The sequence below is a fragment of the Marmota monax genome, unplaced genomic scaffold (genome assembly GCF_021218885.2).
Source record: "Marmota monax isolate L192 unplaced genomic scaffold, Marmota_monax_Labrador192_F-V1.1 WCK01_AAM20220418_F8-fsc00020, whole genome shotgun sequence".
In the NCBI taxonomy this organism is placed as follows: domain Eukaryota; kingdom Metazoa; phylum Chordata; class Mammalia; order Rodentia; family Sciuridae; genus Marmota; species Marmota monax.
In genome coordinates, this window is record NW_026692912.1 from 22,872,101 (window position 1) to 22,898,410 (window position 26,310).

The 26,310-nt window shown below is 55.6% G+C and overlaps 2 protein-coding genes across 4 annotated transcripts in view; both read left to right on the plus strand.

Annotated features, from left to right (window-relative positions):
• Positions 1 to 4,301, plus strand: part of Lamc3 (laminin subunit gamma 3) — a 51,482-nt gene extending 47,181 nt beyond the window's left edge. For both annotated transcript variants that reach the window (XM_046451882.2, XM_046451883.2), the window contains exon 28: positions 3,008 to 4,301. In XM_046451882.2, the coding sequence (XP_046307838.1) occupies positions 3,008 to 3,258 (251 nt within the window). In that variant the 3' untranslated portion in view covers positions 3,259 to 4,301. The remainder of the gene's footprint in view (positions 1 to 3,007) is intronic.
• Positions 4,302 to 7,753: 3,452 nt separating this feature from the next.
• Positions 7,754 to 25,402, plus strand: Aif1l (allograft inflammatory factor 1 like). Of its 2 annotated transcripts, XM_046451878.2 has the most exons (6): positions 7,754 to 7,911; positions 8,065 to 8,126; positions 17,436 to 17,502; positions 19,992 to 20,033; positions 21,546 to 21,708; positions 22,760 to 25,402. In XM_046451878.2, the coding sequence occupies exons 1-6, from the start codon at positions 7,881 to 7,883 to the stop codon at positions 22,845 to 22,847; spliced, it is 453 nt and encodes a 150-aa protein (XP_046307834.1). In that variant the 5' UTR covers positions 7,754 to 7,880; the 3' UTR covers positions 22,848 to 25,402. The 2 variants fall into 2 exon arrangements, with proteins under 2 accessions (XP_046307834.1, XP_046307835.1); XM_046451879.1 differs by lacking the exons at positions 7,754 to 7,911; positions 8,065 to 8,126 and adding an exon at positions 9,610 to 9,630.
• The last annotated feature ends 908 nt before the right edge of the window (positions 25,403 to 26,310 follow it).

The following is a 26,310-nucleotide window of genomic DNA, read 5'->3' on the forward strand; positions in this document are numbered from 1 at the left end:
TCTTAGGAAGGAGGTCAAACTCCAGATGGGCCAGGAAGAGGCTTATAGATGAAGGGGACAGCCCCCACCAAGGCATGGAGGTCCCAGAGGCCCCTCATGGGAGGACAAGAGTCAGAGCAGTTACATTGAAGAGAACATCACACATTTTTTAAAAAAAAATTGTGGAAAAATGCACATAACGGTATTTACCATTATAACATATTTAAGTGTGCCATTCAGTGAGTGTTAGCTCTCTGCTACTGTGACAAAATACCTGAGATAATCAACTTAAAAGGAGGAATGGTGCTGGGTGAGGGGGGTGCACATCTGTCCTCCCAGCAACTCTGGAGACTGAAGCAGGAGGATTACAAGTTTGAGGCCAGCCTGAGCAACTTAGCGAGACCCTCTCTCAGAAGGTCAAAGGGCTGGGGGTGTAGCTCAGGGATAGAGGGCTTGTCTATCATGAATGAGGCCCTGGATTTAGTCCCCAGCACTGGAGGGAGATGGGGGAGAGGAAGATTTTATTTCAGCTCCATGTTTCAGAGGTTTCTGTCCTCTCTGCTTTGGGCCTCTGGTGGCCCAGAACATCATGGCGGGAGCACATGGCAGAGGGGCCTGTTCCCCTTGGGAACCAAAGAGACACAGGAAGGGGCCAGGATCCTGAGATCCCCTTCATGGGACGTCCCCAGGGACCTAACTTCCTTCCACTAGGCCCCACCTGCTATAGGTGCTACCACCTCCCAATCGTGTCCCTGGGCTGGGGACCAAGCCCTCAGTACATGAGCCTCTGGGGGTCATCTAAGATCCAAACTATTCTGAAACATTAGGGACATTCACACAAGCCATCCCCCCACCTGTCTCCAGAACTTTCTCAGCCTCTCAAATAGAAGCACTGCCCCCACGAAACGCTAACTCCCCATCGCCCTCCAGCTCCGAGCACCTACCCTTCTCCTCTTTCTGACCTTGACTTCTCCAGGTACCTGGCATAGTGGAGTCACGTGGAATTTGTCCCTTATTGACTGGCTTGTTTCACTTAGCGTGACTTCAAGGTTACCCCATTGCACGGGTCTCTCTGGATGACCGTGTTCCCCGGGTTCGTCTGTACCAGGCCCACGCTCAGTGGGTCCCACACAGGACTTACAGGAGTCTCCTACTCCTGCTGCGGGGACAGTTACTCTCTTACCATGTTGCAGGGGAAACTGAGGCACAGAGATCTTAGCTACCGTGCCCAGGTTCCCACAGCCAGTCTGTGGGGAAGAACAGTGTACATGTGGCTCTGACTGCCGCTGTGTGTACCTGTGGCCGCCAGTCTACACCCCACAGCAGCATGGGACGAATGCTCTACAAGGGCAGACCACACTGACTGCTGTCGCCGTCACACATCCGTCCGTCCAACTCCGCGCTTGACGCCGGGCTGTGGGGTTGACCATATAGACCTGGACGGAGCCCCTGTTGCTCTGGGCAGCCCAGGCAGGTGGAGCGGTGGCTGTGACCTGATTCTGAATCTCGAAGGCCAGCTGTTTGGATTTTCCTGTGGACAGTGGGGCCTGTCGAGGTCTTTGCTGGAGGCAGAACTTGCCCAGGCCAGCGGGTCTCAGCCCCACTCTTCCTCTTCTTGCCCTCGGACCCAGCCTCTCTTGCCTGGGACATTCAGGGCCTTGAGGAGCCTCAGGGCCCAGTGGGATCCAAGGCCACTCTGGACCCACTGCGCCGTCTCCATCGCTCTCCCAACTGGCTGAGCTCTGTCTTTCTCTTGCATGTCACACTTAGTGACAAGGTGGGGAAGGCCTTGTGGAGTCCCTGCCAGCATCACTACTGCCAGTTTCCAGTGGGAGCATCTTCCCCACCCGCTCATCCGAGGCTTGGGGAGGCTCAGGGAGTCCTTAACTCCTGGAAGTAGAGCTGACCACTCAGGGTCTTCCCTGCCTTCCACACCTGCAGCCCATCCTGCCCCTGTGAAGCCAGAAACCCTGCCTCTTACCCTGTTAGTTTTTGTCACTGTGACAAAATACCTGAGAGAATCAACTTAGAGGAGGAAAGTTTTATTTTGGCTCACAGCTTCATTACTCTTGGCCTTTGGTAGAGGAGAACACCAAGGTGAAATGGCATGGCGGCTAGGAAGCAGAGGAGAAGGCAAGGAAGGGGAAGGACAAGATGTAGTTCCCAGCCAGGTGCAGTGGCGCACACCTGCAATCCCAGCAACTTGAGAGGCTGAGGCAGGAGGATCCCCAATTCGAGGCCAGCTTCAGCAATTTAGTGAGGGCCCTGAGCAACCCAGTGAGACCCTGTCTTAAAAAATATAAAAGGGCTGGGGATATTGCTCAGTGATTAAGAGTCCCTGGGTTCAATCCCTGGTAGCCCCTCACCCCCCAAAAAAGATGTAGTTCCCAAGGAACCAGTTCCTTCAGCCAGCCCCCACCTCCCGCACTTTCTGCCTCTTCCCAGTCAAGCCATCAGATTAGGAATCCCTCATGGACTGATCCATGGATGAGGTCCACTCATGAGCCAAGTGTTTTCCCAAAGCCCCACCTCTGAATGTGACTGCTTTGAGGACCAGACCTTCAACATGAACTTTTGGGGACATTCCAGATCCAACCAGAGCACCCCCAAACCCCACGCCCCGCACACAGGTGGTGCCCACAGATGCACCCTTGGTGAACAGATGCAGCACGTTCCACTCGTGGGATCATAGGGCCTCTCTCGCACTGTTGCAGAAGAGGAAACTGGGGCTCAGAGAGGACTCAGCACGGCCTTTGGTTCTTTGGACAATGGTAGTAGTACATGCACAGAAGTGAACACTATCCAGGGCCACCAGGCGGGCAGTTCCCAAGTGTGCCCATGAGCCTGCTGGGATCCACAGGTCCTCATGGCCCCCACAGCCCTCCCAGTCCTGTGTTTCCCTGGTAGGTGGTGAGCGGTCAGACTCCAGGAGGTTTGAGCTGGGAAGAGTCCTGGGATGGGGGCTGAACAGGTTCCTGGGGCCACCAGGGTGCTGGCTCCTGCTGAGGGTGTCTGTGCCTCTCTGCAGGGTCACTGGATGCCCATCAGGCCCCATCCCAGGCCCTGAATGAGACCCAGTGGGCACTGGAAGGTCTGAGACGACAGCTAGGCTCACGGGGAGCCCTGCAGCGGAAACTGAGGCTGCTGGAGCAGGAGTCGGAGCAGCAGGAACTGCAGATTCAGGGCTTCGAGAACGACCTCGCTGAGATCCGCGCAGACAAGCAGAACTTGGAGGCCATTCTGCACAGCCTGCCCAAACACTGTGCCAGTTGGCAGTGAGGCCCCTAGGTCCCAGCACACACTCCCCACCTCCTGTTTGCTGGCTTGGGCACACACACCCCTCCACAGGTGTGCCCACACAGGCGTACCACCAAAACAGGGGGCCGTGTGCCCCATGTGAATACCATCCTCCCTCCCTGGTGGGTTTGGGTCTTCCTCTTCCTGGAAGTAGTGAGGACCCATTCACAAGTGGCCCCGTGTGTAAGGCCCTGCTGGGACATCTTCCCTGCACATTTGTGTAAGACACACACACGCATTTAGTCTCCTGGTGCCCGATCACGCTGCGTGCACACAGGACAGTCAGTCCTCTGTTGCGGTGAGAGCCGCCTTGTGTGGGCGCCCTCTGCAGGTCGGGGCAGCTTGTGCAAATTTCCTGCAGTGCTAAGGCTTCCAAGCTCCAGAGAGCAGGGGCCCAAGTAGTACTGGCACCTGGGAAGATGAGAGGGACTGCAACGAGCTAGACCCAAGGCCCAGGGTCCCCTGAGGTCACAGCACGGTCTGCTAATCCAGCAGGACAAGTCCCACTGCTGACAGGGACATCCTTGTCTTTCTGGACACTTCCCTTCCAGGGTCTGGGTCTGCCCCAGACTCAGCTGCAGGTATCCTGGGCCCTGGTCCCCTTTCAGCCTGTGATCTGTCCAGAAAGCCAGGCCCTCAAGGGTCCAATGGGACCTGGATCATAGGGCCTTAGGCCACTGGGAACACCCCTTTGTGTCCCTGCTGACCGGGTTAACTTTGATTGACACTTCCTAAACTGGCCCTGCAGCTCTGTCTACCACCTGCGGGTGTGGAACCCTGGCCACCATTCCAGTCTGTCCTGCCTGGGAGCCCTCCTGTGGCCAGGCCCTGGGGCCTCTGGCCTCCCGGCATTTCCTCCTGGCATTCCTCCGCCCTCTCCTGGGCCCTCTTCCAGAAGTCAGCAGGGCCTTGGCACAGTGGTGACTTGTGCCCTCCTCCCTCTGCTTCCCGTGCCCCTCACCCTGTCAAGGGAAACGTGTGGCAACGTGGACCTATTTATGAGGAAATAAAGGACCCTTTCCCCAGCTGGTGACATGTGTTTTGATCCTTTACTGCTGGTGGGTAGCCAGGCCGAGCTGTGGGTACACGTGTGGCAGTGCCTCTGTAGATGCCCAGCGAGCAGGTGGAATGGACGTGTGCCGACCCCTCCTGTCCACACACAGTGGAGCTCTTCCCACAGGGAGCCTTGCTGAGGTCCCGGCACCACGGCACCACTTTCCTCTTGGCTCGGGGATGGGGGGACTTGTCAGGCAAAGTCCAGGGGCTGGGGGAGCTTGAGAGATGGATAGAGAGGCCCTCAGTGGAACTTTGGTTTAGGTGGAGACACTGAGGCAGGAAATAGTGATCTCAAAATAGTGTCCTGCTGGGTGTAGAGGCACACACCTGTGATCTCAGCCACTCAGAGGCTGACACAGGCGGATCACAGCTCAAGGCCAGTCTCAGCCACTTAGACCCTATCTCAAAATGAAAAAGGGCTAGGGACTTCGCTCGGTGGTAAAGCATTCCTGGGTTCAATCCCCAGTATGAAAAAAAATTAAAATAAGTTTGTGGCTGACCTGGGCAATTAGGGAGACCCTGTCCCAAAAAAGAAAACTAAAAAGGGCTGGGGGTGCAGCTCAGTGGTAGAGCACCTCGAGTTCCATCCCCAGTACTGTAAACGACAACAACTGAGTCCCACAGCAAGGAGTAGGGAGGGAGGCTAGTGAGGACACGGGGGCAGGGAGGGGCATTCTGGACCAGGCAGCAGTCTGGGGTTGGAGTGGGCCTGGCCAGCATGGGTCCCTCTGGAAACCCCGGTGGAGGATGGGGTGGTAGAGCACACTCCATCAGGGTTCCCCGCCACAAGCCCACAGCTCTTCCTGAATTGGTTTAGGCAGAAAAGGAGAGTCTGTTGGAAGGACCTCTTGGAACCCTGGGGTGGGAAAGGCTGCCCTGCCTTGGGGGCAGCCTGAATGAGCCTGTGTGGTTGGGAGGTCTTGCTCCTACTCTCCCCACCTCCTCTCTTGGTCTCGGCCTCTGCTTCTCTCTCTCTCTCTCTCTCTCTCTCTCTCTCACTAGCTCAGGTCTTTCCCTTTTGCAGATCAACTTTCTTAGCTCTTCTTGTACTTGATGGCAGAGGACAACCCCACCCCAGGGCTCTGGGTTTGCATGACATCAGGTCAAATCCTTGCAAAAGATACTGAGGTGGACACCTGTCCTGGCTCCAGCTTCCCGGGAGGGATCCACCCAGCTGGATTCAGAACCCTCCTCCCCATTCAGGATAATGAGGATCCTAACTCGGTTCAAATCCACACAATGAGAGATGGCCCAACAACTGGTCAGGGATGGCATGTAGAGGAGGGTGCACTCCTCCACAGAGATCCTTAAAATCAAGGCAAGGTTAATGTGGTCAGCACTACTAAGCTGAGCTTGGGAGTGTACATTTCCAGGCTGGGAGGGAGGCGGTTGCTCCACTGGGAATTTGGTAATAGGGGTCTGATGTGAGCAAGGCTGAGGAGATAGGGGTTCTTCAAAGACCTCTGGGACAGGGTCTGAAGTCCCTCCGGTCCACACCCACAGCTTCCCTGTTGACAGACCTTCTGATGCCTCTCTTGACAAGGTATGGGCTCAACAAAATCCAGTCCCAGCATCCTGGTGGGTGGAGAACAGGCTTCCTCTCCATCCAAGGTGATGAACTGCGGGCCTGACAGCTTATGACTCGCGTGACTGATCATGCTTGATGTATGCAGAGCCACTCTCTGGCCTCAGAGGTGGGGCTGCTCACTGCTGGGTGGAATGTGGCAGCTGCTGAACATCTGGCTAGCAATGCAGCTGAGCAGTGGGGTGGCTTCTGTCCCACCGGATGGCTGAGCCAGGTCAACCAGCCCAACTAGCCAGGGTGCCAGGCTTTGTGAGCCTGGATCAGGAGCTGCATTTATGAAGACCCTGTTCAAAGTCCACTCCCTTCCTTGGCCTCCGGGTAGACATTCTCCCATCTGCCAGGGTATAACTCCCAAGTCCTGCTTCTCTCCAGGCTTTTATGCTCTGCTCGAACCATCTAGAAAAAGTTTTAACAGCCCCCACCTAGTGACATGCTCTTGTTTTCCCCACTCTGAAGAGAGGATTGAGGCTCAGGCAGATCAAGTCCCTTGACCATGGCCATACAGGTGGTCCAAATCCAAAATCTAGGAGTGAATGGACAGAGAGTAACCAGGAGAAACTGGAGCTGGCCGTGCTGGGGAGCTGGGGACTGGTCCTCCAATGACTGAGCTGACTTTGGCCACATGCCATTCTGCCTAGCCCCACTCTGGGGACAGCCTGGCCATTACTCTCTCCACTGGCAGTCAGGAAAAAAAAAAGATGATCAGCTGGTCCCAGGATCCCAATTCTTTTTGTCTACTTATTTTTTAAATTGTAGATAGACACGACACCTTTCTTTCTTTCTTTTTTTATGTGGTGCTGAGGATCGAACCAGGGCTTCACATATGTGAGGCGGGACTCCACTACTGAGCCACAACCCCAGCCCCCAGGATCCCCATTCTAAGTGTTCTGGTGGAGACAAAGTCTGTGGGGAAGGAGATTCCCTGATCCAATCATGTGCTGATGGAGTCTTCCTTGGACCAGGTAGGTAGTGCCTGTCCATGCCAGTGTCCCCAGCATAATGATTAGGACTGGCCCTTCCACTCTCAAACTGTTCTGGTTTGGACACTAGACTTCATGGGCACTCTAGTTACAAAGTCCCCAGTTCTTTTAAGTTTTAGGTGGAAACAAGATCTTTATTTTACATGTATGTGGTGCTAAGGATTAGACCCAGGGCTCTACCACTGAGCCACCACCCCAGCCCCAGTCCCCAGGTCTTGCATCCTGAGTCCTCCTCTCTGGATTTTTTGGCTACTTTATGGGTGCCATCCCAGGCTTGGGCTTCCCTACTCTTCCGTAAAATGGGCATGCCAGGTCCTATTTCACAGAACTTTGAGAGTGCTGCAATGATTGGTGTGCAATGCCGAGCGCCTGGCACACAGTGGGAGGGAGCCTAAGACAGTTCTATTAACAAGACACAAATTCATCTAATTGACTTAAAGGGCCTTGGTGTCACAGTGGCACTACTGCGCAAACAGCTTCAGTAATGCGACAGCCTTCATTGGCTGAGCGGGTAATCCGTGCCTCGCGACCGCGCTTGATGCTCATTCGGGTCCTGGTCCCACGAAGTGTGTACCCAGATCGCCAGGTGGACTCGCCTCCAAGGTCCAGGCAGGGGTGGGGAGGCAGGGGTTAGTTGAGCGCGGTCCACGCACTGCATTGTCCCGGTCCTTCAGCAGAGGGGCGGGCGGCGGGCTTCCCCGCCAGCATAATAGCCGCTTTGATGCCCGCGGCCCGGGAGTGGAGGGGAGGGGACGAAGAGAGGGGAGGGGACCAGGGGAGCGGAGGGGAGGGGATAAGGAGAGGGAAGGGGAGGGGACGCGGGGCCCGGGCCAAGGGAGGGGTGTGTCCGGCCGCCGCGCGGTTCCTCCGCCCCTCGCTCCCGCCACCACCAGCCGCCGAAGCTCGGACCAGGCGCCAGTCTCTCCTCCTCGTCCCCCGCGGTGGCCGCCAAGCCCCGAGCCGGCGGGAGCGCGGCGCTCATCATGTCGGTCGCGCTCAGCAACAGGTTCCAAGGTAGGCGCCGTGTCCCCCAGCCATCCCGTGCGCAGCGTCCCCACCTGTGCGCGCGGGGCAGACCGCGGGGCGCGCGGCGCGCGGAAACCCGGCGCGGGAGGGGACGCGTGGCCCGGGAGCCCCGCTACCCGGCCGCTTCTTTGTCTCCTCTAGGAGGAAAGGCGTTCGGCTTGCTCAAAGCCCGGCAGGAGAGGAGGCTGGCGGAGATCAACCGGGTAAGCCGCGGCCCAGGGCAGCGCGCGGGTCGCCCCAGCTGCGCGCCTCCGGCCCTGGCGGTTCCCACTGCCCTGCGGTGCCGCCTTCAGCCAGGCAGTGTCCGCCGCAAAATCTACCCTCTCCCCCCCTTCCCCGGGGCTTCCCTCGGTTGCCGCTCTGGCCCCAGCCCTTTCGCCTCCGACTCCAGGTAGGTCCGCTCCACCTCCCTGCTCGGGGCCTGGCGTCTCGGGTTGCAAGCTGTTACCCTCGCTAGGGCGGTGGGGCCCTTCCAGGAGCTGCTGCCAGCCTGGATGTGGGCTCCCTGCAAGCCCGCTAGGGACCCGCGCAGGGTTTTGGCGCCAGAAGGGACTCCCAGGCCAAGGCTCTCCACCACACAACATAGGCTCTTGGTTCAGTCAAATGTTGGCCGTTCCCTGTGGCCTCCTTCTTACCACTCTGCCCCAACACACAGCTTCTTTCCAACTTGTAGGAAAGGTTACTGTGGGGACTACTTGCTTTTCTTGATGGTTTTGGTGAATTTCTATAAAGAAATCCTTCCAGCTGCCCCCGGGCACACAACAGGAGCTCTACATAAGTTTGGTTAATGATCGTGTGGATCCTAGGAGATGAGGAAAGGTTGTCAGGGACTGCTTGGGTTGGTCAAGGTCAGAGGCACCACAGCAGCGCACTCCAGGGGCCTGCAAGACCTGGCCTCGGACATGTACCAGCTTGGCGGTCTTCAAGGGCCTGTCACCTGGGGGCAGGGTCACTGTGAGAACTCAGTGAGGGCAGGTGTGCAGCCTGCATGAGCCAGCACTGGCACTGGGGAGGCACCCGGGAGGGTACTAGAGGTATTTGCTGAGGAAGGCGTCTCCCAGGCTGCTTCCTAACTGAGGGCAGAGTTGTACCCACTGAAACAAGCCTGGCATTCCTCCTGCTGGCTCTTTTGGGCACGGGGTGTCTAGCGCCTGAGCCCAGCTTAGGGTCCTAGGTGGAAGCTGGTGGAGGCTGTGGAGAGGTGGGCTCAGGGGCTGGAGCTGGGTAAAGGATTTCCTCTTGCCAGCATCTTGATCTTGATTTCCTCCTAGTTTTTCTTGGATGGCCTTGAAGTAGGCGGTCTGTCTCTTGTCATCCACTGAGCTATGGGGTTCTCTGGAGGGCTCTGGGCACCTCAGGGTTCGTACCATGTGGATCTTAGCTGAAAGATGGTCTGGACATGAGGCTGAGGCTCAGGGGTCCTGGCCTGCCGGGCTCCCTCCCAGCTTGTTCTGCACCAGGCTGACCTCGGTCTTGGCTACTCTAACCCTCTGGACAGGAGCCTGGGACCCTGACCTCATACAGCCCCCTGGGCCTCTTGGCTGGGTGGGGTTCTGAGCTGGCTGGATCCACCCACAGCCAGCAGGACCCTGAGCCAGAGGCAGCTGCAGGAGTGGGGGTGGGGATGGGGGTTAGGTGACTGCATTTGGATGGCCAAGGAGCTGAGTGCATGGGACTTTCTGTGCCCACTCCATACTGTGGATGCAGGTAAGGGTGCCTGGGATGGGGTTGTTTCAGGAAAGGGACCGGCTTGGCTCAGAAAGAGGAAGGGTTGTGCTATCAGGGACTGATTTGGACAGCACTGGGACTGGAGAAAGTGAGCAAGAAAGGGCTGTGTTCTAACCATCTCAGGGCCTTAATGCCCAGAGAGGGCAGGCAGCTAACTCCAGGACACACAGGAGCCAGCAGTAGGGCTCACAGTCTCGTGCCCTGTCCCTGCCTAGATGCTGTCCCAACACCCATTATGTGAGTCCAGGCTGCGACTCAGGGTGTGGGCTCCTAGTAGAAGGAAGCTTCAGGATCCAACTGGAACCTTGAGCTGTTTCCAGACCACAGCAGGTCAAGGTGGCCACGCTAGTTTAGAGTCATGAGGAAGTTACCAAACACTGGTCCCATGACCTTGGGCAAGCCACCTCACCGCTCTGGGTCTCCTTTGCCAAGAAGATAATGGTGGTTGTGATTTTTCAGGGAGATAATCTGTGTAGAGTGCAGAGTGCGGGTGGGAGGTCAGACAGCTGTCAGGATTGTTGTCTTCTGTTTGGGGCCTCAGGGTTTAGGGAGTGGAAACCTGGGATATTCCTGAGATACTGAACTGCCCATCCTGGCTGCTTCTCCTGGCTGCAGTGGGAGCAGCGGGCCCTGCCCCTTCCAGTGCCTCTGCATTAATCAGTGGAGATGCCCGGTATCACCTGTAAGTGACGCCAGTGGCTCAGGAGGCTGAGGCAGGAGGATTGCAAGTTCAAAGCCAGCCTCAGCAATTTAGTGAGGCTCTAAGCAACTCAGTGAGGCCTGTCTCTAAATAAAATATAAAAAAGGGCTATGGCTCAGTGGCTAAGTGCCCAGGGTTCAACTCCTGGTACCAAAAATAAAATAAAATAAAATCAGTGGAGATGACTAGATCCTGAGAGTTGTTCTGCTTGAAGGTCTGAGTCTGATTCACCCAACACTGTGGTCTCAGTGAAAGATCCTGGAGTAGAATATTCTAGAGAGAACCAAATCGGCAGCCTGGACAGCCTTCCTTTGGGTGCAGTTTCACTGTGCTAGAGAGGTTTCTGGGGGTGGGTGGAGCAGAGCCCAGTGGCCCTGTGGAGGCTGGAAACCGTGCAAGTCAGGGTGTCATGGCTCACTGCTTGGGGGTTGTATGACCTGCTGCTGTCCCCAACAGCTTGGGCACCAGTTGGCTGCTGCTTGGGGCAGAACTCCTCTGGGCTGGCAGCTCTGAAGGGCCTCTCTGGGCCAACACACTTGTTTCCTTTGGGGCCTTTCTCCTTCCCTGGTGTGGGCAGCTTCTAGAAGACCCAGTCTTAGCAATTTTTATTCTAAGAGATTTTAAAAGTCAAAGTGGAAGAAGATCTGGGTGCGTCTAGAGGTCCCGGTGGGGATAGGGAGACGGGGGCCATACGTATTTTGCTTTATTTGGTTTCACTTTAGTTTCTGCCAGTGTCTCCAGGGCAACTGGAAGGTGCCAGTGCTGTACCAGGCATGCTGTGGGCACAATCTCAGCAAACGTCACTTTTGCCCTACGATGGCTGCTGTTCTTCCCATTTTACAGGAAACAAGGCTGAGAGGGGTTGAGTAGATGGCCTGGGTTGAAACAGCCACAGCTTGAACCCAGACCTTTGGCCCAGGCTCCACTCTGGATTGGCCCCTCTGTGGGTGTCCACTCCCACCCCTGTCCTGTGTGCGCTTGTGCATGTGCACATTAGTACCGCTGGAGGGGCAGGCTCAGAGGGCACCTCCTACTCCTGCCACATAGCTGGCATTCCCCGTCTCCTGGTGGAATGTAGGTGACCCCAGGCCAGCAAGGCCCAGCCTTAGATGGCAAAGGGAGCAACTTTCTCCAGCAGTGGGTCTGGGTGGCCTGTGCCTGGGGGGAGCAGGAGGAGCCGGGAGGACAGTAGGGCTGCTCTCGAGTTGGCCGGTGGGCAGCCAGGATCCTTTACTACTACAGTGTGAGCTGTGTCCCTGACCTGGCTTGTCATGTGTCATCTCACGGACCCCCTTCAGCAGAGCGCCCCATCCTCTGTCAGAGGCTGTCAGTGTGGATCTCGAAACATCCCGCGGGGTGAGGATCACCGTGACTCGAGGTTCAGAGACTCAGCCCGATGAAGTCCGCTGCCCAAGGTCACCAGCCAGGAAGTGGCAGGGGCAGGTCTGTGTGACTCCAGATGCCCTGGCCCCTGTCCACCAGGTGGCTGCAGTCTGATGGTGACACAGGCTTCTTGTTTATGTGGATAAGGATCTTTGGCTACTATCCTGAAGTCCCAGCCCTCCAGGGTCAGATGGAGGGCACTCAGCATCCCTTGTCACATTTAGAGGTCCAGTGGTGCCATCTTCACTGGAAGGGAGCTGGCAGGGCTTGCTGGGAATCTCTGCCCAGGGTGGACGTGCCCTTGGCCCCTCTGGGACATATATGACCTCTGAGACCTGACCCAGGTAGATACACAGGTGCGTCTCTTTTCCTGTACCACTCTCTCCCTGCCTAGGTGAATGTGCCCAGTTGGCATTGTGGGGTACCCTTCTCTCTTGCTCTCCCTTAATATATTATAAGGGAGATGGTGATAAGTAGCCACGTGAGCCTCTGGGGATTTAGTGTCCCCGGCAGGTCCGGTCAGTTGTGACCTCGCTGTGGCCATGTCACAGTCAGCTGGAGATGGAATTTCTGCAGGGTTTGCTTCATTTATGTGGTTGCTGGGGTGTTTTTCTTGAGCTCCCCATCTATTGGCGAGGACACAGTGTCCGGATGAGGCCCCAAGCCCTGCGGAATATGAGCCTGCTGTCCTTGTGGGTGCACATTACAGGCTCCTGCTATTTGCCAGGTGACCTGGCGGGCATTTGTGGCCTGGCCCTGGCCCTTTAAGAGCCTGTGGACTGCGTTGGAGGCCTCCTGGCCTTGGAATGGGGCTGCCTCTCCTTGTGGTTCCTGCCCAGGGCGTCAGCTGTCAGCCCCTTGGATGGCCTCCAAGATGGTGGTATCTGCCCACCCTAAAATTCTGCTGCGGCTAATACATAAAGACAGGCCTGCAGGGCCGGGAGCAAGGGTCTGCGAGAAGGTGCTAGAGGTACCAGCCCCAGAAGGGGGTTAAGTCAGGGAGCTGTGGGCAGGTGGCAGGGTTCCAAGGCGAGCAGGGGCCGCCAGCCTCCAGTGGTTTTGGAATTGGCCCATCCTGGGCCTGAGCACCTGGACAGGGCTCTGGGGTAGGTGGGGTGCACCCATGGGCATCAGAGACTGTGGATGACCGAGCAGGCAGCAGGGAGCCCATAAGACCAGGGGACTGTTCCCTGGGGCTGCAATGGAAGCCAGCACTCTGTCCCCTGTGGATGGCTGGCACTGGAAGGTCAGTCAGGAGCCTGAGGATGAAGTGAAGCCTGCCCTCCATGACAGAATGTCAGGAGGACTTCCCGGCACATCCAGGCAGAGAGAGCAGTGGGTGGGTGCTTTCTCTGTGTGACTGGTCTCTTGGGACGGCTTGAGTTTGGATGATCCCAATGCATGGTGGTCATGACCGGCTCTTCCTAAGTGTTGGGACCAGGCTCTTCCAATGCAGAGAGCTCACCTAATCCTTGCAGCAGCTCATAAGGAGGTCCTTCATTGTGTTGCACTGCAGGTGAAGACACTGAGGCCCAGAGTGGTAGAGCAAGTTGCCCAGGGTCACAGAACTACTAAATGCTGGAGCCGGGATTGGCACCAGGGCAACTGATCCAACCCCCCCCATCCCTCTGCCCACACATCCTGTGTCCAGAGTTTATCTACATGGGGCTTCCCGGCATTGTGACTTTAGGCAAGACCGCCTCCTTTCTGGGGCTTGCTGTCCCCATCTGTTGAACAAGGAGAGCAACGGGGTGCTCTGAGGAGGCCCTCTGGGGTCAGTGCCTGGGCAGATGTTTTCATTCTCTGCTGCCTTCCTGTTTGCACCTGTGGGGCACGCCGGCCCTTGAGCACTGACAGGTGGGCTTATTGCTTCCTGTGCGGCCCCCTCATGCTCCCACCTGCTTGCATTTCCGTAGTTTGGATGCGGGGAGGAGTTGGGAGGAGACTGGCATAGCACTGCTACAGGCTGTGCCCTCCGGAATAACCGGCTGCAGCTGTCCTGAGTAAAGCTGCCTGCAGGATTGGCTTTGCCTAGAAACCTGTGGCCAGGCTCCCTCCTCCTTATTTGAAGCGGGGACAGTGGAATGAGACAGACCCTGTGTCCTCTTGAACAAGTTGAGCTACCTCACTGAACCTCTGCTGTCCCATCTGTCAGATGGGTGCATAGACAGTGGGAGTGAGAACTCACAACCAGCCTGATCCAGGGAACATCGGTCTGATAACTAATGGTGGGCTATGGGGAGGGGAACCTCATTGTCCAGACAGCAATGTTAGAAATCAGTAATAATAAGGACCTAACAGTTATTTAGCATGTCTTAAGTGCCAAGTGTCGAATCTAGCACTTTACACATACTTAACCTGCATGCTGTAGTTCTTGGGAAAGGCCTGGATGGTAGATATGAGCTTTTTTTTTTTTTTTTAGGTGGACACAATATCTTTATTTTACATTTATGTGCTGCTGAGGATCAAACCCAGTGCCTCATGCATGCTAGACGAGCGCTCTACCATTGAGCACAACCCCAGCCTTAGATATGAGCTTTTTTTAATTCCTTAGACAAGGAAACGGAGACAGATAAATGAAGTGATTTCCACAAAACTACCAAGTGGATTCCGACTCGGGCTTTCTGGCTCTAAGTATGATTTTTTGCTTTTCTTCCAAATATCTGGGGTGACTTCAGTCTCTCCTCTGCCCATAGGCCCAGGGTCCGAGCGGCCAAGGTGGGTCCTGAATAGAGAGGGTGCCTGCTCCCTGGGCAGGGCTGTGCCCAAGGCCCAGCAGGGATGTGGAGGGAGGGTAGCTGCAGGGAGAAGCTGGGCTGTGTGTGGGCAGGAACTGCAAGTCTGGAGCGGGTGGGAGCTGTGTCCTGCCCCCAGCCTGCCTCCCCCACCCCCTGCCAGGGCACAGCTGCCCTACACCCGGGCAGGAAGGCTGCCCACCCACTCATGGACCGGTCAGCTGCCTCCCCTGCCCTGGCCACTCTGTGGTCCTAGCATTTGTCATTGTTGGCTGTGAGGAAAGACACGAGACTGTTCCCTGAGTCCCTTCCCACCTCTGTCACACATGCACACACTTTTGCAAAACAGTCTGGTGGTTTCAGGGGGGAGAGGGGAGGAAGTAACTGTAGGCCGATGGCATCTTTGCCATCCTTCAGCAGATGCTATCGAGTGCCTACTCTATGCTGGGCATTGCTGAGTGCTGGGCACCGGGGGATCCCAGTACAAGAAACATGTCCTCCTGGGACCTGAGGCTGAAGACCTGCCTCCTGCCAGTGTCCACTTTCTGGAAGGCTTCCAATCCTCAGCTGTGCACAGGCTGGAGCCCAGGCAGCACCCCCTGTGGAGTTTATTCCAGCTTGGCCCCTTGCTGTGCAGCACAAGTTATTTATCTTCTCTGAGTCCCAATTCGTTTGCTCATCCTGGAAATGTTTATTGAGCATCTATATGTGGATCCTGCGTCCTAGCAGGGGACACAGTGGACAGTAGCCATACCAAGCAATGCCAGTGGAAACCGTGCCAGGGGCAGCTCATCCCACATAGAGCACGGCAAGGTGGATTAGAAGCAGGGACAGCTTGCAGTGGACAGCATAAATGGGGGGGTGGGGGCGATGGCCTCATAGAGGTGATATCAGCCAAAGTCTTGAAAGAGGTGATGGAGAGAATCATGCGTAGATGTGGGGGGCAAAGGTTCTGAGCTGAGAGTGAGCTTGGCACACAGGAGGCACAGAAAAGAGGCCAGGGTGGTTAGGTCCCTTACTAGTGGTGGAGGGCAGGAAGGGGGTTCTCAAATTAAACAGTGTGTCAGATGGTGCCCTGTGCTGAGGAGAAAGCCCTCTCTTGGTGTAAAGGTGATCATCCATGTCCACGTGCCCAGCGGCTCTGCCTGCTGAGAGCCTGGCCCCTGGGGCCAGTGAACAGGAGCCATCCTTAGCTGCTTCTGTAGTTTGTGCTTGCTCTGGCCTTGCTCTCCGCTGCTGCCTTCTTGTTCTGGTCTGTCCGTGTGCAGGATTTGTCTCTAAGACCAGGAACTGTGTCTCTCTCCTGAGCCCACAGCCTGCAGGGGGGGCAGGATTGTCAGCCAGAGCATGGGAGCCGAGAGGCCTGCAGAGGCTCCCGGATGCTGGGCCTGCCTGTGTTCTCGGGCCTCCTCCCAACAAAGTTCCAGTTCTTGATAAAGTGAAGGGAAGGCAGGGTAGTGTAGTGAGCTGGGCCTCCGCTGAATGGATCCCCTGTTAAAATTCGGAGATTGGCACACAGGAGGCACAGAAAAGCCTTTATTGGCAAAATGCAAACTTGGCAGCCCCCTGTTCCTGTACCCCTTGAGCTCCTGACTGCTCCCTCAGGTCTGGGCACCTCCGACCTCAGCTGGCTCTCACTGGACAGATGAGGGATCTGGGACCCTGGGAGGGTCATGGTTTGTCCTCCCAGGTCACAGACAACGGTGAATTTTCCAACTTTTGGTCTGAGAATGGGGTAGGGAAGCAGTGGAGGAGAGCAGGGAGGGAGTCAGGATCAAGGGGAGTCCTCGACAAAGCCAACCCCGAGTGGGACAGTTTCCGGGTTGCAGGGAAAGAAGGACCCAGTCCAGCTAAGTAGAGGCAGGACCAGTGATGGCAGTGAGGCCCCAGTGAGGGTTGACCAAGCCAGCTAGACCCTGTGGGCCCCGGGCTGCTCTCAGTCCAGCTGCAGACTGGCAGACCCAGGTTCCAGTCCAGCCCCGGGCCTCCTTGGCTATCTGGGGACTTGAGTCGTGTTAACTTGTAAAATCAGAACAGAGTGTCTGGGAAGACCTACTGAGCTGACACCGTGCTGGCCACAGTCAAAGTCTTAGCAAATGCTAGAGGGCAGCCAGACCCCTCCCACAACCCCCGGAGGGAGCCATGTGCTGGGTGGGTTTCTCCCCTTGAAGGGCCCTGAGCTGAGGTGGAGGAGCCACAGAGAGGCCATATTCTGCCTCACACTCACAATCAAACCTGCTCTTACTGAACGTTGGTGTGGTTCTCCCAGGAGTGGTCCCTAGGGAGGTGAATGCAGCCGTGCCGTTTCCCACTAGTGATCGGAACCTGGACTGCCTTCTAGTGATGCAGGTTCTCGCCACTTATCGCTGATTTGAGCCTCTCCCAGCATCTGAGGGGCAGCAGGGTAGAGATTAAAACCCCAGTTTTACAGATGACAAAGCAGGTGAGAGGGGAATGGACTCCAGAGCTGTGGCAGTCATTTTCTGGCCAGGGAAGATACTAATGTGATACGCTGATTGATAGGAGAATCACATAGACCCAGCAGAAGTCTCTGGTTACCCCCAGCTGGTGGCTAAGGCAAGAGAGGTGCAGGGGCAGTTGATTGCTGGGATCCCATACCTATGGAATCAGGGATGGACCCAGGCGCATGGCTGGGGCCCTCGGCTTCCTGGATCCTGGAGTCGGGGACTGGGCAGGGGTCCGTGGCACAGGCCCCCTGCCAAAGCTGGGCAGTTTTATAGAGCAGACCCTCCAGGTGCCTCCCCAAGCTGCTGAGCAAAATTCCACCCCAGGGTAGAATGTGGGGATTCGCCTCTGGGGGTTGACAGGAAACCAGGGCCAACAGGACGAGCCCTGCCTGGTCATGCCTGGCCGCCCAGCAGGAGGGAAGGCAGCCAGGCTCTGGGGCCATGTGCCAGCGACTTCTGTCCCCAAACCCTTGCTCAGCTCTGTTCTTGCCTCGGTAGGAGTTCCTCTGTGACCAGAAGTACAGTGATGAAGAGAACCTGCCAGAAAAGCTCTCGGCCTTCAAAGGTGAGCTAGGGCTGGCTGCCCTGTCATTCTGGGGAGAGCTGGGCTGGCCCTTGGGCCCCTGGCACACGGGACTCCTCAACCTCACAGGACTGGCCTATGACCGGTTCATCCAGAATGGTCCTCTTCCTGGCAGGCTTCGAGGCAGGGGTCCCCTGAGGATTGAAGCAGGCCCATCTCCCTGCCACCGTGGGCCCCTTGCCTGCAGGCCCTGCCCCTCTTTCCGGGCCGCCCAGCAGGACTCAGGTTGGCTCCTGCCCGCCCTGTCCAGCCCCGCTCGCTCCCGGGGCCCAGCACACAATCCGCTCTTTGTGAGCCGTCCTTGCCTCTCCCCCTCAGCAGTGGAGCGTCTCAGGAGCCCCTGTGGAGAATGGACGTTTGTGTCACCACAGTGGGGCAGGGGGGCAGAGTTTCTGCCCATTGAATCCCAGCAGCACGGGATGAAAAGAAAACAGGCCCAGGGAGCCCGCGTGGGGAGAGGGGCAGCATAAAGGTCCCTCTGTTCGGGGCCCTGGTGCTTGGTTCCCAGCCCGCGGCTGGAAAGGACAGGAGCTGGCATACGAGGAGCCAGGCAGACCCACCTTCCTCTCCCCGGGGAAGCACTGGGGGCACTGGAGCGCTGGACTCTACAGAGGACACTTGGTAAAAATCCCAGAGGACGCAGCCCCCTCCCAAGCATCTGCATTGTGAGCGTCCCCCCTGCTCCAAGCAGAGGACCTGCCAAGTGTGCCTCGAATCGCTTAGCTCAGTTGTTCTGCGGCAGGACTTGGATGGCTAATGATATGCATAATAGCCGGCAGGTGCCCGTTCCCTAGCAGCCTGCATGGTGAGCTCCCCAAGTCACCCCATCCCCTAGGAGGGAGTTGGTGCAGTCGTTAATTTAAAAAACAAAGAAACTCAGGCTCGAGGAGGAGATGGAGTGGAGTCGTGGGCAGGCAGTCCCAGGCTCACTACGGCAGAGTCAGCCGCTGCTCACGACCAGGATGCTATGGTGCTTTTTTTTTTTTTTAATGTTTTAATTTTAATTTTTTTAGTTGTAGTTGGACACAGTACCTTTATTTGATTTATTTTTATGTGGTGGATCGAAACTAGGGCCTCGCACGCGCTAGGCGAGCGCTCTACCGCTGAGCCACCACCCCAGCCCCTGCTATGATGCCTTTTACGGTAAGGCCTGGTGGCGCACACCTGGAATTCCAGTGACTTTGGAGGCTGAGGCAGGAGCATTGCAAATTCTGGGCCAGCCTCAGCCACTCAGCAAGGCCTTCAGCAACTTAGCAAGACCCTGGCTCAAATGAAAAATAAAGAGGGGTTCAATCACCAGAATGGTGGGGAAGAGAAACAGGAAAAAGACCCCCTGTGCCCCAGGCAGCCGATTCCCTCCTCTCTGGACATCAGCAGGTCTGCTGGGAGGAGAGACAGGGTCCCAGGGTCTAACGTCCTCTCTACTTGTCTACCTTGAGATGTAGCACTGGGTCTGTTGGGCAGGACTGGGACCACAGGAAGTCATGTTGGAAAGCAAGCGACTGGAAAGGTCTTTGAATCATTCACTTATTTGCTGTCCAAGTGGGCGCTCACTATGGCACAGGCCCACTGCAGGCCTGGGAACACGGCGGGAACACTGCCGTGCCATGGGATGGTGGGGCAGAGTGGGGAGCAGATCACACTAGGCACTTTGGAGAAAAATGTACTCTGAGGAGGGACACGAGTGTTCAGTGGTGATGGAGGAGCCTATTCAGAAACAGGGGTGGGGGACCCCAAAGACATGAGGAATGGGCCTGGGACTACCTGGGACAACAGGTGGGAGTGGGTGGGAGCCAGGAAGCCATGGGCTGGGGTGGAGGCGTGGGCACTGGCAGGCCACCCAGAAGGTAGCAGCTTTTCCTGCTGAGGCAGGGTGACCATGCAAGGCCACATGGTTTATGGACATACTGTCCTGTCAGCAGACGCCAAGCTCATCACCTTGCCTCGTCCACCCTGCGGCTGGAGTTCCAGGACTCCTTGACCCAGGAATTTTAATTCAGAGTCTGTAGGTGAGGTCTGTAGGGAGTGTCTGCCACTATGAGCTATTGCACGCCCAAGGGCATTTCTGTTGGTTTCCGAACCCGGGGATCTCTGGGTCACTGGGACACTCTGAAACACCCTTCCTGCCTTTGCCCTAACCCTTGGACTTAAGTCTCCAGGACAGAGAATCTGTTCCAATCACTTGGCAGCAGATTCAGATGCAGATGGCCCATGGGGACCCAGGAGGAAGCAGCTGCCTTCTTAGTACCAGGGTCAGAGTGGCCCCCTGCTGTCTTCCCTCCCAGGTCTTGTGGGGGTGATGCAGGCACAGCTATCTTCAGAAGAGACCATGGCTGAGGCCACAGGACTCCATGGCTGAGGAGGGCATTGAGGGCTTTCCAGGACCCAGTCAGCCCCCTCCAGGGGCCCTGGACCCCACAGGGAGAGATGCTGCTTCCAGGCTAATGCCAGGTGTTGCTTCTCGTTTTCAGAAAAATACATGGAGTTCGACCTCAACAACGAAGGCGAGATTGGTGAGTGGCCTGGAGGCCGGGGGCAGGGGCGCAGGGTGGGTGGAGGCCTGGGATCCAAAGCTCCGGCCTCACCAGCAACAGTACAACAGGGTCAGGCTGGTTCAATCACCCCCATTTCACAGGAGCAGAAACCAAGACTCAGAGGTGAAAGGACTTGCTTGGGGCCCCCAGTTGTTGAGGGGTGGGCCCAGAGCCCAGCCTTTGGTTCTGAATAGGTTCTTCTGCCTCATAGCTACATGATATTCCATCACAGGAATGGACTCATTTATTTTGCCAATACCCAAGTATTGACCATTCAGATGATTTCCAATTTCGACCATGGTGATCCTGTGAAGAGCATCTTTGTACATGAATCTTGGTCCATTTGCTGGTTAAATTTTTAGAGAGAGAGAATTTTAATATTTATTTATTTTAGTTTTCGGCGGACACAACATCTTTGTTTGTATGTGGTGCTGAGGATCGAACCCGGGCCGCACGCATGCCAGGCGAGCGCGCTACCGCTTGAGCCACATCCCCAGCCCGCATTTGCTGGTTATTTCTTCAGAGTAAATCTTGCACATGAGCCTTCTGAAGCATCTGCCAAGCTTCCCTCCGGAAAGGTCTTGCCAGTTTCCAGTCTGGTGGGCAGCTGGGGCAGCCCCGTTGCTGTGTGCTGTAGGAACTGCCTGGCTCTGAAGGGCCCTGGACAGTCTGGCACCTTCCTGCCTGCCCTGCCTTACCACAGTGCTCCCAGCCCTTAACTCAGCCCCTGCCCAGCCCTCCTCCCGCCCTCCTTCACTTATCCATTGTCCACTGCAGAACAATCCTGCGGAAGTTGCCTCAGATCTTGGTGGTGGCCCCTTGGGGTGTAGTGACTTTTTGGTGCCTCCCTTGTTTTTCTTGAATTTTGTTCTTTTGTTGCTTTTCCTGCTCTGAGGGATATTTTTGGCTCTCCCCCGCTTCCAGCTGAGGCCGACTTGAGGACAGTGTGGTGGGAGTGGCAGGTGGCAATTAGTCACCTGACAAGGCTGTGCCCAAGAGGCTGACTTTGAATGCCTGGGCCCAGGCCCACTCCCTGACCTCCCCACTCCCACCGGGCAGTAACTCTCTGGGTAGCAGGAGGGCGGGCACCGGGGCTCACTCTAACCACAGGGGACAGCAGAGATCACTATAATAGTGTGAAGTTCAATGGCTCCATTACTGAGCACCTGGTCTGAGCCAGAGCTTTCCAGGCATCATGCCTCTGAATGACCCCAGCAACCCATTCTGCCGCTGATGAAGCAGGGTTTAAGCTAAATGGTCTGCCCCAGTCCCGCAGCCAAGGATGGCAGAGCTCTATCCCTCCCGGAGTCCCACTCCAAAAGCCCAGGTTTGTAGCACTGGGCCCGTGATGGGCCTGTCCCCCATCGAGGAGGAACACTCGTGGCTGATCTTCCGCCAAGCATCTGGGGTGCAGGAGGGGAGCCTCCATGGCTTCTGAGCTCAGCCTCAGCCGCCTGTCTGCACTGAGTGGACCTGCTTTTCCTCCGGCAGACCTGATGTCTTTAAAGAGGATGATGGAGAAGCTTGGGGTCCCCAAGACCCACCTGGAGATGAAGAAGATGATCTCGGAGGTGACAGGTGGAGTCAGTGACACCATCTCCTACCGAGACTTTGTGAATATGATGCTGGGGAAACGGTCAGCTGTCCTCAAGCTGTGAGTACCTCCCTGTGGGCCTCTGAAGGCACAGCCATTCCCTGGCCAGTGGTGGGAACTTGATTTTTCTGAGCCTCATATCCCTGCCTGTCAAATTGCTGACACTGGCGATGAGTCTGTCAGCACTTCCTGGGCTCAGTTTCCTCATTTATAAATCAACCCTACTGCCGCCAGGAGGGTTGTTGTGAGCATAAAACAGAATTGAAATCAGTTCTAAAAAGAGGCAAAGTTTGAATCCTGGTGCTACTACTTGTGGCCCGAATGACCCTGATTGAGTTACCTTAGTCAGTGAGCCCCAGTTTCTCCATCTGTGAAATGGGATGATATGCATCTTCTTCAACGCACTGTCCTTCGGGCTAGTGGGATGACACAGGGTTTCAGCCTAGCACCTGCTCACGGCCAGCCACTAACAGGGTGGCTGAACTCATGCCCTGAATGTTCTTCCCCACTGAAGAGTATTAGGGAAATTCCCTGGAGTCTTCTTGTCATTTGTCACAGCTGAAAAGGAACCCTACTTGGCTTTTATGACGTAAGATTCATTTTTTTCTAAAGTACGAAAGTAGACTATACCTGTCTCATTTTATGAAGGAGTTCACCAAAGACCAAGGAGGCTCAGTAGTTAGTTCACGACCCCCTGGTTCAGTCGCTGAGGACCAGAGAGGCTGAGGGCCTAGCTCAAGTCGCTCAGCTGAGAAGCAGCAGGCTGGTATTCAAATCCAGGCTGTTCCCCCCAAAAGTTCCATTTGGAACCCCTTCCCCATGCTTGGTTAGGCTTTTGAAGACCCCAGTTTGCTCAGACAGCAAGGACAGGGGAGGGCGCTTGGCCTGGAAGTCTGAAGGCTGGAGCCTCACCCCGCCTGTGTGGCAGGGGGGTCAAGTTACCACTGTGAGCCCAGCAGTTGCCAGTGTGGGCTTTCATAAGGATCCCCCAGAGGACAGATTTGGGGGGCACTCTGCAGATATGAAGGCTGGGGAGACTTTTCTGGATGAGGAAAGGGATCCTAATTCTGTTGTTTTGTTTTTCTCATTCTTTCCTCCGTGTCCAAACCAGAGTCATGATGTTTGAAGGAAAAGCCAACGAGAGCAGCCCCAAGCCAGTGGGGCCCCCTCCAGAGAGAGACATCGCCAGCCTGCCCTGAGGACCCCCTGCCTCCCGCCTTGCTCTTCCTCCCTCCTGTCGTGCTGCCCTTCCCGATCCCTGTGATCTGTCTTGTGCGTTTGCTTGTTCGTTGTGGTGTGTTTGTTTCATCATCTCTTTGTAAAGCACAGATTATCTGCCTTAAAGGGGTTCTGGGTCGGGAGTCCTTAGCCTTGGGCCCCATCCCTCCCTTTTCCCACCTGCCCACGTCCTGCAGAAGGGCTGACAACAAACCAAAAACAGGGCAGGCAGCCGGAAGCCTGTGTCCCCCACTCTGGGAGGTGAAGCCGTCCATCCTTCCAGAATGTGTCTGAGCTGAGTTCAGGCTCCAGACCTGGCCCTGGTGAGGGAGACCCTGGGTAGGAACAAGGCTGCAGGACCTCCTTTGGCCTTTCTTGGACAGCTGCATGCCTCCAGAGCTCCTGGTGGTCCAGCATGTGGCCCCAGCTGACCTCCGCCCTGGTCCATGTTTCTGCTCATCCTCAGAATGGATGGTGGGGAGGAAAGGAGCTTGGCAATTTGAGTCCCTTAAAAAGGGACCAGAAGGAGCCCTGGAGCCTTGCTTCCTGGCCACATCTTTACAGGCAGCTCAGAGAGATGGTGCAGTCCCACTGACCCTTGCTAAGGACAGTAGAAGGCTCCAGAGGCAAAGGTGAGGCCAGGGGCTTGGGGGAGGATGAGGAGTCAGTGCCCCTGGAGAAAAGCACCACTGTGAGCCAGGAGCTGAGGCCCAGGAGGTGGCCTTTCTAACGGAAGCCTGCTGGACCCAACTGCTTCTGCACTCGCCTTCCTCACACCATGTGTTCATTCATTCAGCAGATATTTATTGAGCACCTGCTACAAGCTTTAAGTCCTCCCACTTGGACCTGACACGTGCTGTGTCCACTAACTCATGCTCCCTTTCCAATTTGCTCAAAACCTTGAGCTTGGGATTGAATTGAGGCCACCTGGGTCCTTTCTTACAGACTCATGGGATTTTAGGGCCCTGATCCACCCTGTAGGCCAGTCTCCTCTCTGGGGGCCCACAGGGGTTAAGTGCCTTGCCGAAAGTCAGGGGGTTAATCTGGGGTGGAAGAGCCTGGACCAGAGTCCAGGTGGTCAGATACCCCTGTCCACACCTCACCTCTGCCTTGGGCTGCCTTATTCACTGTTGAAAACAGGGAAGGGGTGGGAAGGGGCAGTCTCCTAGGTCAGTACTTGGGGAAGGCTTCACTGGCTCTGAAGGCCCTCGGCCAGGACTTGCACTCCCCAGGGCCTCTGAGCCGGTGTTGGGTCTTACCTATCGAGCAGGTCTGTCTCCGCAGTTCTGCCTGCCCTGCAGCTTCCTGGCCCAGTCTCAGAGACCTGCTTCTCAGAACTCATGCAGGAAGTCCTCAAACTTGGCCCCATGTGTTCTGGGTTCCTTTACCCTGTGCACTCAGGACTTAGATGCACTCACTAAACATATTTATGAAACACTTGCTATAGGCTAGGAGTTCATAACCCACAATAAATGCACAGACTCATGGAATGTAGAGTCCAGGGGGAACTCCAACCCAGACAATGACAGTGAGATGAATGTTAGGAAGAGGGTGACTGCCCAGCAGTTCTGAGGTGTCTAGCTTGGCCCAAGCCTGGGCAAGAGTCTTGCAAAACCTTAAGGATTGGAAGGTAGAAAGGATTGGGAGTTGTGGCTCCTTACAGGCCCATAATCAAGGGCCCAGGGTGCTGCCCATACAGCACCCTGAGGGAGTAGAGTAGGCAGGGTAGGAAGACTTGGCCAGGAGAGTTAGTCCTCTGGTCTCAACCAGTTTAGGAGCAAAATTTGGCTATGAGTGGCTGATCTTCAGCCTAAGGAGCTGCTTCAAATACACAGGACTAGTTGAAGTTTAAACCCCAGCAACATTCCTCCCTGTAAATATGTGATCCTACCCCACCCCCACCCTGCCTTTTCCTCTCCTGAGGTATTAGATTAGCCACTGCCTGACCCCTCCCATTCCTCCTCTCTCTGGGACAGACTGGGACCTTTGGGGAAGAGCAAGCCTTCCTTGACTCCCCATCTATTTAGTGTGACTGTTCCTCTCTGAGAGGAAGACAGAACCAACTAGGTTTATTCCAGTGGGTTCCTGAGATTACAGAAACCTCAAGGGAGGAGAGGAAAAGGGTGCACCTCTAGAATCTGGAAATGCAGGGAAGAGGGGTTCTCTGCATGCACGTGGGGGGAAGTCCCATCAGTCACTTCCTGGAACTCAACCCCTTGGGAGAGAGGGTCTTAAGACTGCTCCCTGGGAAGGGGGTTTGTGTGTATTTCAGGTTGTGGCTGTTGGCATCAAGACTCTTCTCTGACTAAGGGCTCAGCTTCTTGGGACTTTTAACTGTCTTCTTTCTGAAAAAGACCAAATTTAACTAATGTGACCAGCAACACAGGGACTGCTAAGTATGGCTTTGTCCCTATGACTCAAAAGGAGTTTGTCAGACAAGTTCAGGTGAATGAAGCTGTGTGTATGTATGTGTGTGTATAAGTACGTGTGGGGGATATATCACCTGTACAGATTGGAAATAAAACAGACAAATTGACCAGTGGCTTTCTTGGTGTATCTTGGGGATGGATGAGGGTCAGCAAATGCAGAACTAGCTTATACAGCAGCAGATTTTTAAGTTTTTTATTTTTTCCTTTTAGTTATACATGACATAGAATATATTTTTTAACTTATCATGCATACATGGAGCCTAACCAAACAGAGAGTGGCAGTGTTATGCTCGAATTTGGGACCCCCAAAAGACCACCAGAGACCCAAGATCGATGTAAGCAGCAAAGAGGTGTTTATTGCGAACTAGCTTGGTCCTCCATGCGCACATAGCAACTGGTGACGCTGAGAGGCCCTGAGCCCAGGGTTTGCAGCAGTTTTATACATTCTTTGGAGAAGGCAGGGACCCCCACATACATCATAGCATCTCTTAGCAAATCATCACACACCGCAGGAAAATCAAATAACAACTCTAAAACACGATTAGCACATTCCCTGGCGGGAACAAGTTGGGTAGGGGTGATTAGTTACTACAAGAGGGGGATTCATTTGAACTGACTGGTTTAAGCCAAGAGGGGTGTTCGCGCTGAACTGCGTGGTTTCCCAACACCATAAACTACTGGGAGGGTCATCTGGCATCCCAGGTATTTCCCTATCTCATGCTGATTGGTGGCTGCTAGGGGGTTGCTATGGGTCCCCACCTACCCTGACTGAGTCAGGGACACCTAGTTTTAGCAGATCTCTTCTGTTATTTGTAGATAAACAACTTAGCAGGGTGGGAATGTGCCTAGGAGTGCTCTGTGGGTCTTTCCAAGGACAAAGGTCATGTCCCTTCCTTGGACAGGCTTTGATCTGAGGTAGAGGCTGTTTTTTCAGCAGAATGTCCCTGCTCCCCCAGCTGACTCAACTTGCAAGTTAAGAACCTCTGCCCTAGAACATTTATAATTCTGCAACAGA